Raw genomic sequence first — 16080 nt, 5'->3', positions numbered from 1 at the left:
GATTCAGTAACGCGGCGTTTGCTGAACGCAGCGCTACTTCCGTTCTCGTTCTCCCAGGTCCGCAGCATTCCTTAGGACAAGATATAGCTGGAGACGCCGAGCCATGACGACCAGCGATGAGATGGGCATGGGCGGCAACTTCTGCCACGACCACATCCAGCACCCGCTCATGTGGTGCGACGAGAAGAAGCGTCTTGTGGAGCGGAAGAATGCGGAAGAGAGTCTTCGCATGTGGCGGCGCAGGAAGGCGGAGGAGTGTGCTCGCAAGGAGAAGGATAAACAGGAGGTGGGTAGCAGTGCGTATGAGTGATATTTGAAAGCTAGATGTGGAACAGTGCGTATGGGTAATATGTGTAGTGTTCATAAGTATGCTACAACATTTTTCAAAATGCTAAAGTTCCCAACAAAATTCAGACGTTATACTTTTGGACTCCTTAAAAGGGGCAAACAAGATCTGTTCTACTATTCATGGAACTCGAAAAGAGTAGCTTTTAGGACTGCCAATCTTTTTAACTCTTTAAAAATTGTAAAACTCCCTACTCAAAAGTACAACATAAATTTCTTTACCTCCAAGTTCCCTTAAGATACCAACACATAAATAAACTTCCAGAAAAGAACCTAAGACAATCGAAAATCATCTCGAACCTTCACCCACGCGATAGTTGCAACTTTGGCTAAGTTCAAAGACCTTCCCCAAGCAACATGTAATGCATCCGCCCCCACGGATTTGGTTCAACAAACCCTTTGACAATTTCGACGGTAATCAAATCACCTCTCCTCGGCTAAATGCCCAACTAAATGCCAGTTGGGCACTCCTGCGAGTCCTTGCGTGACTGAAATCCTGGCCGATTATTTGGCTACCTATCACAACCTGCAGCTGTGTGAAAGCGCCAGTCGAAATGTGGGTGAAAAAATTCAGTGAAATGCAAATCGTCGTTCGCTGCAACTATAACAACAACCTACAAACAAAGTTCGTGGACCAAGGGGAGCAAGGACTCCGGGGGCTTTGCCAATTTCCGTCAACAAACAACGCCACACTTCGCGGGGTGACACGACGAGGTGGGTTGAGGCAGTCTGGAGCCATAAATAGGCTGCCACCAAATCGATAGGACATAACTCGGTGTTGTAATCATCCCGTGGCAGTGTCTCACTGGCAGAGCAGGGATTAAATACCACTATTTCTGTATTCTGAATTAATTTTTTCAAAGTACGCCAAGTTAAGTAAATAAGAAAAACAATTGAATCTTAAAATAGTCCAACCAATCTAAAAAAATGCAATTTAAATCTGCATAAGCCCCTAAGGGCTTCTATTATCTTTTTCAATTGGTTTAACAATTATGAGATTTGAAAGCACTGATAAAAATGCCAAAAAGTATGCACCAAGTAAAGTATGTCAATCATTAGACATACGGGTTGCAAACATTTTGTTGCATACTTTCCGACACTTTTATAATTATTTCGTTAAGTTTTATTTCGCATAACATTCTTGAGAGACCCATTGTACGTACATAATTTATGTACTTAAATATCCTAACACTCCTGCCAGTACTACGACCTGTTTCACCAACATTGTCCTTGGGGTCGACCAGGCGGAGGTGCTCCCAACGTGGAAGTGCGCCGCAAGGATATCACAGCAGTTGGTCTACACTCCACGCCCACTGTGGTAAGGATCGGATAATTCCAAAAATTAGTAATATATAATATTATAATACTTGGAATAACCCATAGACCACTGCCCACCGGCTGAACCTACTTCAACCGTGCCGCTACAACGACTTCTTCTCGATGCAAAAAAAGTGCCACAACAACCCGCTGGCCCCCTACCATCACCACCACCACCATGCCCCGCCTCCGCCGCCCCCCGGTGGGCGTCTGGGCCACGCCCACTCCGTTCACCACCTGCAGGAAAGCGGACCCAGGAGCAGTACCGTAACCATTTGCGAGCGGGAGATTCCCCACAAGCCCGGAGCTGGCGTGGGTGTGAATGTGGCCAAGAACGCCAACGGTGAGAGTCTTCACATCGAGCTGAAAGAACACCCTTCAATGTCGTTTCGCAATAAAGGCCATGTGGACATAGAGTTGCGATACAAGCCCTCGCCTCCGTGCAAGGGCAAGCCGCTGCTGGAGAAGATCGTGGTCAGCGAGAGCGAGCAGCGGTGTCCTCTGCAGGAGAAGCTGGCCTCGCAGAAGAAGCGCCTGCAGGCCAAGCTGGAAAAGCCGGTGAGCGGCACTTATTACGCCTTATGGTGCATATTTTTACTAATAAATATTTTTATCGGGTTTTTAGCCCTGCAAGGAGCCCTGGGGCAAGGCGGGTCCTGGCGGCAAGCCCTGGCGGAGTCCCAAGGAAGTGGGCAACACTTTCATGAAGTCATTGGTAAGTTATTTTTATGAATGAAATTTTAGTAAAAATTTCAGTATAAAACTGTTAAATCCAAATAACTTAAAAACCTTAAAAAGGTGTCTAAAAGAATGCTATATTTTTCCAATTTGAGTGTCATGAGAGTCATGAAGAATGAGTTTTCAGATTTCTAAAGCAAAAGTTTACCTGGAATTTTAAAATTCCCCATTTTCAGGGCTGGACGAACAAAGAGATGCTAAAGGAGCTTGACCAGGACAACCCAGTTACCCCGGCGGAGAAGAACACCTTCCGAAAATCGCGACAGGGAAAGCCAACAAAGCCGCAGCGTTGTTGTGAGATGTGCACCTGCAACTGCCCCGCCATGCAAAAGAGTCCTCCGAAGCCCTCACCACTTTCGCTGCCCATTCCGCCGGGAAAGAAGTGTCCGCCAGGACCGCCATGTCCGCCGGCTCCGCCAGGTCTGCCACCCGGGAAGACCGTGCACCAGCTGAGGCCGCAGGACTGCGGGGGAAAGCCCATCAAGCTGTGCCCCCGAATGGCCGCCCGAGGTCCGTGTCCCGGGAGCACCAGCACCGCCACTCCCGAGGCCAGCACCGCCGGAGGCAACGGAGCAGCCTACGGCGAGGGCGGCGGCGTGGAACTGGTTCCCCTATTGGCCAGGAGACGTGGCATGAACCGGCCCATCTCGCTCTCCAGCACGGATGTGACCAAGAGGACGCCGTCCCACGATAGGTACGCATCCAAGCACAAGCATCCACCAAAGAACTGTCAGCTGACCACCAGCAAGATCAAGTGCATCAACAGCATCATCAAGAACATCAGCCACATGAAGCGGCTGCCCAAGAATCTGAACTGCAAGCTGCAGTGTTGCAGTTGCGATTGCCCCACGGCCTTGGCCACGGGCTGCTGCCTCAAGCGGCTCACCCTGCACATTCGCCAGGCTTAATCAACCATGTCCCCTAGTCCTGACCCTCTCCTGCTTTCATAGTACCACACTACCACAGTACCCTTCCCCTCCGTTTCTCATTTGCTTGCTCTGTGCTGAACATATACCGAAAATGAAAATGAAAATCCGCTTGACCCCTGTTTTTGAACCCCTCTTTTGATCTCGCCCATGTTAATGGTTTCTCTAATCCCCCACTTCTCCCCGGATTCTCATCCAGCAAGAAAATATCCATTGTAATACAAGTGAAAGTATAGCAAAAGAGCAACCAATAATCTCACCAAAACCAAACAAACCGCAACAGCAAAATCCAAAATCATAATACCAATCCAATCTTCTATGTACCCCCGTCCGAAAATCGAACTGAAAAATCGCTCTGAAATTCGAAAATCGAAAACTGAAAACTCGAAATGATTTAAATGAAACTAAAATATTGCTGCCCACCAAACCGACCGACAACCAGGATTCAAACCGCCGCCGACATGCGCTATCTCCACGATCTGAACGTCCAGATATCGCAGAACCGCCGCTCCCACTCCGTCTCCAAGCAGATGGACAGGGATCTGTGCAACCAGCACTTCGACACCTTCGAAACCTTCTGGGGAAGACCAGGACACGGAGCGCGGGGCGACAAGATCAACAAGCTGAAACTGGACAACCTGCTCTACGGCGCCAGCGAGTCGGCCTAAGTTAGGGATGCCTGGCTGGTCAAGGATGCCCGAGGATATGCCACCCTCACCAGTGCACTGGCTCGTAGTTTGTGTGCTCCACGACATCTGCTCAGAAATCAATCGACGCCAAGGTCCGAAAAGAAATGAGAAAATATTACAAGTGTTGATACGGATATTTCTGCAATTAAAACATTTTACATGTATTTCCAGAAATATTAATATCAACTTGATATTACTTTCACTGTCTCTGCGTAAATTTTGCCAACTTGCTTCTAGTAAGTTGACCAAAGTTTTAAATAGGTCACGGGTACCAAAATCATGGAAGAATAAATTAATACCAGTTAAAGTTAATCACTTTGCTAGCAAAATTTAGTTAGTTTTATAAATACCAAACATTAAGTAAGTGAGAACGATCTTGTATGAACCCCTTAAATTTTTTATTTTCAAAAATTTAAAACTAATTTGGATTCAAGTTAAATATTTATTTAAAATTCTAGGGTGTCATTTAAATTTGCGTAGATATAAGTATATAAATACCTTGTAAATAAATGCAATTGAATAAAAAATAAATCAAATAATGAATAAAAATCTCTCCTGCTATTATCTTTATAAAACTACAAAATATTGTATTAAAAAACATTATTATATTACATTCAGGCGCTTTTAAAATTTATTTCCGTTATGCTAAAGGCGAGAAAAACACACCCTACGTCCGACAAGTAAATGCCGGAACCCCAATTAAATTCACTTTTTTACTTGAGTTGTTTTTTGAAGGACATTTTATTATACATATGTTTATGTAGTATGTAATAGATCACATAAAGCAAAAAGAGAATATTTTACTACATTTTCTTGTTGTGGATGATAATGTTTTTTGTGGCTTATTCGGGTGTATCATTACCCCTCTCGAGTTTCCTGCTCCTCTTTTGTAGCGACTCTCTCGGGGTCGTGTTGATGTGGATGTCGATGATTTATGTTAAGACTTCAGTTAATTCTCTACATATTATTACGATTTTAGTAAATTACAATTACAATACATTATATAGTACATAGTATGTAGGTAGAGTACGAGTACGTCAACTATTCATTCAGATTTTTATTCATTTTCTGGATTTTGTGATTTTTTATTTAAAAGTTATTTCCATTTTATTAGTTTTTTTGTGTGGTTTTGTTTTTTGTTAATTTTACATACATATATTTAATATATTTACGAACATAACAGCAGTCTTATTTAAAATGACATACTCAATTTATTGTTTTCATTAGAGGGTTTGAGTTCATTATCCGTTTTGAAGTTTGAATGCGGGTGAACAGGCGGGGATACTGCGGGAACACCTCCTGCCTGAAAACCCGCTGGGCTTCGGAGGACCGAAGACGGCTTCCGTCTATATAAAAGTTGTTTGGCTAAACTAGGCGATCCGGATGGAGTCGCTTAAGCGTGAGGTCTTAAAGATATTGTGTTAGACGTAAGTATGCATCGATAGCTAGGTGTTATATCTATTAGGGACGCTGAACTATTAGTTTAGTTGTGATTAATTTTTAAGACGCTGGGCGTCTGCGAAATGCGCTCTGAAAAAGTTTTGTTTCGTTTCGTTTTATTTTGTTTTGGCGGCTGACTAAGTTGATGTAGGTATACTGATGTAAAAATCGTGTTTAAAATTTCATTTGTTTTTGTTCTGTTGAATGCTTAATGCTTAAGGAACCCGATTCTGCTAGGATAGGAAGTTCGATCGAATTTAGAGGCATGCAATGAAATACAATCGTCGAGAGTATGCACAAATATCTTTTCGTATCATATCGTATATTTTGTATTTGTTTTTGGGGACTTTACACTTAGGGACGTTTGAACACTATAAATAAACAATTACAATACATGCACGGACACACTCACACAGCTACAGATGTATGCTCTGTTGTATAAATAATAGCGTAATTTATAATTATAATACTATAACTACTGTAGAGTTATTGTGGCTCCTAAGTGGAAACGCCTCCTGGCTTCCCTAAATTTGTAGCTAACTATTTTATGTTTGAAATATTCGACATTTATAAACTGTTGCATCTCCGATTTTTCACTCGGCTCGCTGGAAGTTGCCTTGGCAAGTTCGCGACCTATAATTTTCCTAACGCGAATGGTTCGCACGAAAACGTTTTCGATTTCCCTGCTCCATTTACTCCATCAGCTGTGGATCTCTTTAAGACAATTTATGACTTCTGAATTAAAATGATTTAATCGACTGGTTGGGGGAACCCCCTCTAGTAAGATTTCATTGAAATTGTACAGGGGAAAGTAGTTTCTAAAGTTATAAATATAGGGTTCGGGGATTCCCCCAACCAGTCGGTTACAAAGTTCTCGTTTTTATGCGTGTATAAAATCAAAATTTTAATTTAACTACAATAATGACTAGTTGAAGAAAATTCTCCAAATGTATTTACTAAAATTTGTGTTGTGTTTAATTAATTCTTTTTTCGATTTTTTGTTTTGTTTTTGTTTCTAATTTTAAAATTATCTAAAGCTGTTTTAGAGAAGCTTTTCTAAGCAGGCCTGCTCATATGGTTGAGATTAGTTTTAATGTATGTTCTTTGTGTGTGTTTGTGGACGATTTTTCATAATTGCGAAATGCATGGAATTTGTTTTTGCATTCTGTGTTATTACATTTGGAAGCCAATGGAAATTCTTGCTTCTGGTTGCCTTGTCTTGGAAAACTTCTCTAAGGATCTTAGGGCGGCGCCCAACCGCCTCTCTTCTCGATTCCCTCCTCCTTTTACTGCTGCAGCTTCTGCATCCTTTCCCCATCTCTGCCTTATTGACGAATCCTCTTTCTCCGCCTCTAGTCCGGTTTTGTTAGTCAGTTAGTTACTACTTCATCACAGCCAACTCGCTTGCTCCTCAGCGGCGCCCAGCGCTTCCGCCTCTCCCGGTTGCACACCTCATCCGACCTGCCGATCAGTTGATCGTTTTCTTGTAGAGATTTTGGTGTATGTGCTCGTTTTGCAGCGCGCACATTTGGCCCACAGCAACCGCCCGCAAGCCACCGCCTCCTCCAGATCCGGCGGACAGGCCCACCTCGGACTGGTGTCCCAGGGCTGTGGCCACCCCTCCGTCGCCTGGCGATGAACTGGACACCGCCTTGCCGGCCCTCAGGTTCAGGAAGAACTTCTCCTTCATGGCCAGCGCCGAGTACTTGTGCTCAATGAAGTTGGGCGAGATCTGCATGGGCAGGGAGTGGCCGGTGGTGGCTGGCTTCGCCGGGGCGACTGCTGTGGACCTCTTGCTCACGGACAGGACTGTCGCCGGCGGCTTGCTGGAGTCGCTGCTGCTGTGGTTGCTGTTTGGATTGCTGTTCGGATTGCTGAGGTTGCTGTTGTTTGAGCAGGAGTAAGAGGTTTCTGCAATAGGTAGAGAGAAAAGGAAAAGAAGTAACGAAAAACATAAAATAAAATCAAAACAAAACAAACGAAACGAAATAAAGAGAACCCAAAATTCGATAGAGTTGAAATCGGTAAAAACTAGGACATAAATTAAAAGTATTGCACGGAGTCGGGGTCGTCTTAAACTAATGAGCAGACTTTGAATATCCGAGTAGATGTGTGGGTGTGTTTTATATATATCGTATAATTAAATTCAATTTGCTAGAGCTTAGAACATAAATAATACTTGGTTTTAGTCGAATACGATAGTCACTAAAGCTAAAGCCGAGATTAAATAAGTTGTATGTGGTAGTGCTAACAATAATTGAAGTGTTCAGTTGGAAATGAAATTGAAATTTATTACAATTGTTGCTCGTGCTTCGTCTGTGTGGTGGTGGTTTTGTTTTTAGCCTAATTAAATTAAGAGGAGATCAGCAGTTGTAAATAGTTTAATACAAGCATGATAGTCATACATACAATTAGGGTGATTAAAATTCTCTCTTTTAAAATTATACAGAATTAAATATTGCACAATCAATGCGATTTGTGGGGTTCTTTTCCTTCAGTTTTCTATGATACAATGGTATTAGTTGATTGGGTCGAGGGTCTAAACTAAAAACAAGTAAGCAGTCTACGAAATGTTTCCAAATGGGTGTTTTGGTGAGTGAGTGGGTCTGTCTGCCCCCTAAGATCGGCGTTCTGGCGACCCCAGAACGCCATTCGTATACGGAGGCGCTGGTCAATGTGGTGCCTTGGGTGGTTCCAGCGTCAGTTTCCGGTGCATCAGTAGCTGCTTGAGTATAGGCTACGTCTCTTCGTTGACGGCGCCAGCGCCTACAACTTCAATGCCCGCCACTGTTGCGCCTGCCATGTCCTCCTTGCAGTCCGTGATGCTGGCGATCGCCGCAGCCACGCTCTCCGAGATGCCATCGCTCTGCCCCTCGTCCGTGTCCATGGGCTCCAGCAGCTCCAGCTTGCCCTTCTTCACCAGCTGCTGTTGCTGCTGTTGCGGCGTGGGCGAGCTGCTCTTGCTGCTGTTCCCGCTTATGCTGCTCGTGGGACTGATGGGCAGCACATGGTGCTGCTGCTGCACCTGCTGTTGCTGCTGCTGGTGTTGCTGCTGCTGCTGCACCTGTTGCAGCAACTGGTTCGGCTCCTGCAGCAGCAGTATGTTGGTCTTCTTGGCCAACGAGGCCACCAGCGCCTGCTGCTGCTGGCTACTGCCATTCGTGGTGGTGAAGGTCAGTGTCTGGGTGTTTTTGGTGGGCGAGGTGGCCGGCGTGAGAATGCCCAAGTTGACCAAGTTGGGCAGTGGTTTGCTGCCATTGAGCACGGTTTGGCCGTTGGCTGTTGTCTTGTTGTGCTGCTGGTGCTGTTGCTGCTGCACAATGTCCATTGAGGCGCCGCCGTTGGCCACAGTGGTGGCCAGCTTAAGTATCTTGCTGGCTGTGGCATTGGCGGCCATTAGATTGCTAACAGACTTGGCTGTCGGCGTGTTGTTGGCTTTAATGGATACTAAACCGAGTGTGCTGCGCATTAAATTGTTGTTGCTGTTACCTGTTGCAGTGTTCTGATGGAGTTGCTGCTGCTGTTGTTGCTGCTGCTGCTGCTGTTGGGTGGGAAGATTGGTCAGGGTGACCACATTCCCGGCGCTGAGCTGCTGCAGGACATTCCCATTGCCAGTGAGAATGGCAGTGTTGCTGGTTGCGTTGCCACCATTATTTCCGTTGTTATTTCCATTGGACAGGCTGCTGCTGCCTCCGTGACAACTGCTGGCGCTGCTCGACATGTTGCTGATGCTCGAAGGACTCAGGGAGCCCAGCGACTGCGAGGGCGAGTTGCTGCGCTGGATGACGGGCGGCGGGTTCGGATTGGAGGCGGTGTTGCTGCTGCCCACGGGCGTGGCCGACGCACTGGCGCCGTCGCCGATGGCCAACGCGTTGGCCAGCTGGGCGTTCAGCACGCTGTCCGGCTGCGAGTTGTGGGTGTGCAGAGCGTGGTTCTTCAGGCCCTGGGCCGTCTTGTAGCTCTTGCCGCAGTGACACTTGTAGCCCTTGCGAACTCTGTGGAACATAGAATGGTCAGCTTCCAGTTTACCAATCAGTTTTAGTCGGGGCATTCGTTACCTTCCGTCCTTTTTGTGGCCATTCTTCGAATGGTACTTGATGCCGTTGACGTTCTTGTAACGCTTTTTGCATCCCGGAACGGGGCAGGCGAAGGGTTTCTCGTTGCCGGGCGTGCCGTTGTTTCCGCCACCGGAATGCCTGTTTAAAACAACCAGAGTTGGTAAATAACTTTGTTAGTGGGTAAATTGCAAACCCGTTCCAAAAAACATTAAGATTCGTTCACCACATTAATCATTATACTGATTGGCAGCTATGAATCATTAGTTCTAACCCTGCGATATCACCAAAAGCTTAGTTTGTATTTGGCAATTTTGCCAAAAGCGTATTTAAAAGCACTCATTTCATCCATAAATAAAAAATGTGAAATACAATTTGAGCACTGTGTATACAGCCATTTGAAAACTAAATGTAAACAAAGTATTCCACTTATATGAGGCACTAAAAGTTGCTATTTTCATGTTGTAAAAGTATAACTACTTGCGTATTTAAATTAATTTCGACGAACCTGCTGCCGTAGCGCATGATGAACTCGGAGCTGAACTCCTCGGTGGTCCAGGAGTCGTTGCTATCCTCCGACTCCGTGACCACCATTTCGTCCTCGTCCATTTCGCTGCCTGAGGGGGTAAGAATGAGGAATTAGAGTCAACCCAACATACAGTTTACAATCTCACTCACCTGTGGGCGTGGTGCTGCGGTTGGACGAGGACATACTGTAGCTGTGGTGCTTGATGGCCAGCTTCCGCTTGAGCTCCACGTTGCCGTTCCCATGGCCGGCGGCATTGGAGCCGCTGTTGCTGGTCGGTGGGGCGGTGTTGTTGCTGGCCAGGAACGAGCCCGCCTCCTTGCGGGTCTCCTCGGTGATGAAGCGCAGGACGTAGCTCAGGGGCAGGCAGGCAGGCTGGGCCTGCTCCTTCTGCTCGACCACCTTGGGGTCATAGTCTGCAAGAAAGCAAGCCAGGTTAATATACTTTATAAATCAAATCCTCGCTCGCAGTAACGCTCTGCATGAAACCAGTAATAATTGCGGACCCTGCTAGAAAGTTACCGAAACGGGATTAGCTAATTAGAAATTCCCTTTCGAGTCGGGATCGAAAACCGAACCGGAATGCGGGCAGCCAGAACCACTGAAACCTGCATCCGAAATCGTCGCCAGCCGCTGTGTTTGCACTGGAACAAGTTCACAGACATTCAAGAGACCCACAGCCCGGGCAATTTATTATTAAAATGTCGAAATAAGTAAATAGCGAGTGTGCACGTACGGGGAATGGTATGGCGACGAATTTAGTGCGCCTGCTGACGCATTTTCCGAGGGGCTTCGTGGGGGGATGGGGCGCGGGCACGACGGAGTACCAGGAGGAGCACATGGCCTGCTCTACGGCGTGGGTTCCCTATCTTATCGCCAGAACAAGCATAAGCCCAAAGCCTGCTTAATCAGCGAGTGCATAATAACAGGTGCCTCCCCTTCTGCGTCTCTATTTACTCTTGGACCCATGTGTGTGCGCGGCAACCTAACCTCCATGAGCACGCTTTATTTCCCAATTGAATCGTCTTGGTGCGTAACCGTGTCAGCCGGGCCATTCATCATCTTCGCCAGCGGGCACCTTGTGCATTCGCCCCTCGTTTGCAGTAGCACTTAACGCGGGGCTGCTAAGCGTTAGGGTAACATCCATCGATCAGTAGCTGATCTCACAGATGGATTGTGCCACTGCAGTTTGCTTAAAACTATCTATTCAGGCGCACTTCATTTCGCCCTTATATGCCATAGTAGAGGGGGTTTTGGTATTGATATTTAACATGGGCTTATGGGAAGACTTCCCGAGCATCAATGGGAATCAGTATAGGATCTTACACATAGGATCTCGTAGTCATTTGGTGCATCATTAGCAATCAGTGGGAGCACTGCACTTTCGTGCAGCACCGCCCACGCGATAGCAGTTCGATAACGATGCACTTTGATTGCTTCGATTCGTAGCTGGTGGACTGAGAACATATGCCGCAAATTGGCTATTATGCGAAACATATGCTTTCAGCTAGCAACTCCCCCCGCGTTTTGGTCGCTTATCAGGCCGAAATGCGATTAAAACATTTGCGCCAATGATTGCGGCGCTGTCTACGTGCCGGGCGATCGATTGATGACACATACGGACACACGGACACACGGACATGTGCGGACAGACCATATGTGCGTAATAATTCCACGTACTTTAGGTAGCGATTCAGCACCGACTCGCCTTGAACATTCACAGGCCGAAACTGCAACCACATATACTGCGGGCTGACGAAATCGCAGTGCCACGCCCCTCATCCTCCCGAGAACTCGGCGACATTTGCCAACGGTCAAATCAGTTCACCGGTTCGGCTGGGTTTTTTATTTCTGCTCCGCCTCCATTAATGTTATTATTTTGTTGTTGATAACCCCAGACATTCGCGACTTCGCTGTAGGTGACTTTCTGCGCCTGCCCCGCGTTTGTGTTTATCAAATCGAGTATTTTACGAACAGCTTTTAAACAAACAGCATCTACACAGCCACTAGCCGAGCATACAGACAGCAAACCCCCTCCGAGACCCGTCGTATATCATACGCTTTTCGCATTTCAGAAACAAAATAAGCGCAGATGCCTCTCTCTTTTGCACCGAGTGACTCATGCACTTGTTGCAGAATTTAAAGGAGATAACAAATGTTTTTTCCGCTCGAACAGGCGGTTTCGGTTTGTTTTCCTTTCGGCAGCTGCCTCGAAAACTTTCCAATAGCTCAGGAGCAGTTCGTTCGAAATTTGATCAACGCCAGACGGCGGCAGCAGCGAAATTATGTTGACACTGCAAGTGCAGGGGGACTTTGGGCGGGGTCAATACGCCTTAACCCATTGAATAGCCTCGAGATACACCGAAAACCAAGGGGTTTCAGTAATGCCCTTCCTATTTTATCCCTTAACTCATGTTTGAAATCAAACCAATCTTTCTCAAGGTCATATAGGGCTTAAAAGATGTCTTCTCATACAGATTCGGACTACAGAACCTAGAGGTGATTATAATCTTCGGATTGGGGAGTTCCCGACGTCCTCTAATCCCGGGATCTATCTGGTGAATCCTCCAATTTATATAGCAACTGTACTCAATGTTCGCTAGTTGTCTGGTTAATCCTGTGACTTATCATGGGAATTCCAGCAAGATAAGTGGAACTGTACTCATCATGCGAGTTGCTTAGTTTTGAGTTGCTCATTGCTCATTGGGATACGTATAAATTGGGTTATTTTTATGACAATCGTACAGAGCACGGAATACATCTTTCGACTGCAGTACTATATCAGTGGGATTTAATGGTTTCTTGTTAAATCCCCCGGTTCCCTGAAGAGAACTATAAACGTTCGGCAGGTGCACAGGTACTCTCGGTCCCTTCTCCCACTTCCTCAGTGGGCTAACTCCCGGCGTATCGCGTTTCGCAGCTGGTTATCGAGGGGCGAGTGCAGTGGAGACAGGCGTGTGCCGCAACCACGCTGGCGAAGAAGCGGGCCCGGGCATTTTCGGGCCGCACACACAACAGGTGCCTGGCAACTGCGAAAAGGACAAAGCTGAAGGTCTCGCTTTTGCGTTGTCATGCCAACCGAGCCGAATCGAATCGAGGCGAGGCGAGGCGACAACGCCCAGCGCGTCCTGATAACAGGCGCTCGCCCATCCATCCGCACACACTCGTGCTGGCGAGCCATCCGGAGGAGAACCCACGCATCGAGTGTCCTTCGAGATAATTAAATGATGGGCATTTGTAAGCCCCGGAACAGCTCGCTCACGTAATGGATACGCAGTGGAATCGGGGGATGCGGGCCCTCGGGTTTCGGGGTATTTGGCATCTGGGCCCGGGCCTGGGCCTTTGGGGGTGGCAGCTGCCAAGTGGGCGTAGCTCGAGCCTGGGCTTTATGTAATGCCCCGCGACACGAGGGGGTGGTGGCGGGGTGGAAGCGCCTGCCCGGGCAGCCATTTTATGTGTGCCAGTGTGTGTGTGTTGACCGTTATCACGCAGCAGTGGCAACAACAAAACAGCTGCCAACGTAACTGTAGGAGTCAGCTGAGCAACCCCTCTGCTTTCTCTCGCCAACCCCTCGCGTTCTCACTGTGTGTGTGCGTTGTGTGAGAGAGCCTGTTTGTGCACAGAGAGAAACGTCAATTAGATGTGGTAGTTTAATGGTTTCCACTGCATTGCGAACCTGATACCAGCATATGGCTAGTGGCGCTCGATCAAAGGCTAATTCCCTATGCCGGTGATCTAATCTATTGAATCACCCTGACTCCGCCAGTTTGTGATTGTTTCTTTGAATTCTATTTCAGTGCACCAGTTTGTGTAGTTATTGAAAATGCATAGGGTAGCATCCAAACACTTAATTTGTTATGGAAATTCTTACTTAAATTATCTTTGTTCTATTTATTTATTTAAGTGAAATCGCACGATGTTTTCCCCAGTGTAAGACGCCCGGCCTGCTGGAAAGGAACAAATAAAGCCCGTTAACGGTTAACCCACCCCGAGCCCCTGTTTTCGTAATACGGCAGCACTACTGAGCTTAACTCTATTGATTTTCCCCCTCCGAAAACCCCGCCCCTAGCCACCCGCCCCGCCCCCCGCACACTAAAATTAGAAATTGTTTATTTCAGCCGGTAAAAGTCCAAAGACGCACACACACACACATACAAACTCGCACAACCTGGAAGTGATTAATTGGAAGCCCTCGGGAGTCACGTGGACGGGAAGGTATCGATTGTGCGTGTGGGTGGGTGCACGGTGGGGTGGGGGAAGCGGAGAGAATCTCCCACTTCCAACTCCGATTGGCAGATGCGGACGCGATACACCTGCCCTGGAAACCAGAAGCCAAACCCAAGCCAAGCCATGCGGACAGGTCAAAAAAAGGGCGCTCAACTCGCCGGTTTCCACTACAACAACAACTAGATGCTGTGCTGGCTTCCAAACACACACGCACACACCGCACACAGATGAACAAGGGGTATTGAATGGATCACCGGCTTTTTGCTTTTGTTTTGCTTGTACTGCCCTCTCGCTCGCACCCGCACTTTCCAGGCGGCCGCACCGATCGCCGAATGCTGTACGCGCCTGGAAAACGGGGCGTGTGTGTGCCGAGCAGCGGTGTGCGTGTGGGCACAGGTAGCCCTTCCAGGCTTCCATCGATTTTGCCACTTAAAGTGCAATAAATGCCGAATGCAAATGCAAGTGCAGTTCGCGTCATAAAAACAACCACGAAGCCATCACACACACACGCACGCACCGCACTCGCACACACCTTTGCCCCGCCGCGCTCCTCTATTCCATTTATTTATGCCGCGGCGAGTAAATAAAATAAACAAAACACACCGAGAGCATCACGCGACGGTCAAATGATAGCGATATTTGCGTTATTTACGGGCTACGGGCTACGGGTTACGGGTTTACCTATGTGGGTGTCCTCGATGTGGGAAATCAGATCGCTCAAGCTCGGAAACGTGATGCCGCAGCCATTGTACTTGCAGACGTTGATCAGGAAAACGGCCATAATATACACTGTATTATCATATATATGTGTGTATATATATATATCACGGCTCCGAGGCGAACGAATGTGGCGAGTTATGTAAAAAAACAGCAACTAAGTCGGGTGGCTGCTGCAGTGTGGCCGGTCAGCAGTGCGGCGAAAAGGCCATCTTCCAGGGCGGCGCTGTCGGTTAGCCGGGACTCGCACCCCTTCCAGTGGGCAGTGGTGGCTTTCGGCCGTGCGGTGTTTGTTCGCGCGAATACTGTTGGTGGGCGCTGCCTAGTCGCGTCGATGGTCAGCAGCAGGGCATTTTTGGCCAAGAAATACGTTTATCGGCTTTTGCGGCGTGGCCGGCTTCCTTCCCTCGCTCCTTCACCCGGTGTGGTGTGTTTCGGTCCTCTGGCGTTCCCCACACACACACACTCATGCGCAAGAGCTGTTATGCAATTGAGGGCTGCAACATTTGGGGGCGTAACTGGGCTCGGCCGATTCGGAGGCGAATCAATATTAAGTGTACTCACAGCATAACGTTCTTCGATCGAGTTGCCTTTGCGGTCGCTGCCGGGCTTTAAAACATCATTTAAACCGATGTGACGTAGACACAAACACCGACGTCCAACGACGCGTTATGCTGCGCTTGTGGTGGTGTGCGTGACTGTGGGGAGTTGGCCAGAAGCCAGGGCGGCACTAGCGGGTTAATTGGCCAATCGGCCGACAGCGAGGACACCACCCACAGCTATCCGGTTTTTGTACCCTTAGATATGTGGTAACTGTCAAAACCAAATTCAAACTTTCAAACTTGGTCTCGGTTAGGTTGTACTTTTCCATTCTTCTCGGCTTAAAATCGTTCTCGATAAACAACAAATAAATATAATACTATGTCTTGAGACAAAGTGTGTGCTGAGAGTAGAACAGATCTTAAATATTATTTCATCGAATTTTATCTAATTTCTTACAAATAATAAAATATAAAGAAATCCAAATGTTGTTAAATGTTAACAAACCGTGAAAGCCGTGGAGCTTCCAATCGGGCATTCCAACTTGTAGTTTAATGTCT

The 16080-nt window shown here is 47.2% G+C and overlaps 3 protein-coding genes across 4 annotated transcripts; 2 read left to right on the top strand and 1 right to left on the bottom strand.

The window, feature by feature from the left end:
- Positions 1-103: 103 nt before the first annotated feature.
- LOC108025553 (uncharacterized) lies at positions 104-3316 on the top strand. The gene is made up of 6 exons (XM_017096087.3): positions 104-286; positions 1547-1663; positions 1729-2005; positions 2063-2220; positions 2288-2377; positions 2577-3316. The coding sequence occupies exons 1-6, from the start codon at positions 104-106 to the stop codon at positions 3306-3308; spliced, it is 1557 nt and encodes a 518-aa protein (XP_016951576.1). The 3' UTR covers positions 3309-3316.
- Positions 3317-3320: 4 nt separating this feature from the next.
- LOC122817780 (uncharacterized) lies at positions 3321-4418 on the top strand. The gene has a single exon (XM_050889140.1). It carries the CDS (start codon positions 3725-3727, stop codon positions 3992-3994), a length of 270 nt encoding a protein of 89 aa, XP_050745097.1. The 5' UTR covers positions 3321-3724; the 3' UTR covers positions 3995-4418.
- Positions 4419-4737: 319 nt separating this feature from the next.
- On the bottom strand, positions 4738-15794 carry LOC108025294 (homeobox protein 5). Of its 2 annotated transcripts, XM_017095683.3 has the most exons (7): positions 15545-15788; positions 14945-15477; positions 10189-10452; positions 10019-10127; positions 9514-9651; positions 8945-9450; positions 4738-7366 (listed from the first exon to the last, which is right to left on the bottom strand). In XM_017095683.3, exons 2-7 carry the CDS (start codon positions 15042-15044, stop codon positions 6924-6926), a joined length of 1560 nt encoding a protein of 519 aa, XP_016951172.1. In that variant the 5' UTR covers positions 15045-15477; positions 15545-15788; the 3' UTR covers positions 4738-6923. The 2 variants fall into 2 exon arrangements, with proteins under 2 accessions (XP_016951172.1, XP_016951171.1); XM_017095682.3 differs by lacking the exon at positions 4738-7366 and having other exon boundaries at positions 7567-9450; positions 15545-15794.
- Positions 15795-16080: the final 286 nt, after the last annotated feature.

The sequence above is a fragment of the Drosophila biarmipes genome, chromosome 3R (genome assembly GCF_025231255.1).
Source record: "Drosophila biarmipes strain raj3 chromosome 3R, RU_DBia_V1.1, whole genome shotgun sequence".
Taxonomy (NCBI): domain Eukaryota; kingdom Metazoa; phylum Arthropoda; class Insecta; order Diptera; family Drosophilidae; genus Drosophila; species Drosophila biarmipes.
Note: the sequence above shows the minus strand (reverse complement) of the source record. Positions and strands in the feature narration are given on the sequence as shown.

Excerpts from the sequence above, each read along its gene's own strand:
- LOC108025294 (XM_017095682.3), bottom strand. The coding sequence starts at position 15,044 with ATGGCCGTTTTCCTGATCAACGTCTGCAAGTACAATGGCTGCGGCATC. Across the intron at positions 10,128-10,188 it reads CCGCAGCACCACGCCCACAG|GCAGCGAAATGGACGAGGAC; the intron begins GTGAGTGAGATT and ends TTACCCCCTCAG. Across the intron at positions 9,451-9,513 it reads GGCCACAAAAAGGACGGAAG|AGTTCGCAAGGGCTACAAGT; the intron begins GTAACGAATGCC and ends TATGTTCCACAG.
- LOC108025553 (XM_017096087.3), top strand. The coding sequence starts at position 104 with ATGACGACCAGCGATGAGATGGGCATGGGCGGCAACTTCTGCCACGAC. Across the intron at positions 2,006-2,062 it reads TGTGGCCAAGAACGCCAACG|GCCATGTGGACATAGAGTTG; the intron begins GTGAGAGTCTTC and ends TTCGCAATAAAG. Across the intron at positions 2,378-2,576 it reads ACACTTTCATGAAGTCATTG|GGCTGGACGAACAAAGAGAT; the intron begins GTAAGTTATTTT and ends CCCCATTTTCAG.
- LOC122817780 (XM_050889140.1), top strand. The coding sequence starts at position 3,725 with ATGAAACTAAAATATTGCTGCCCACCAAACCGACCGACAACCAGGATT.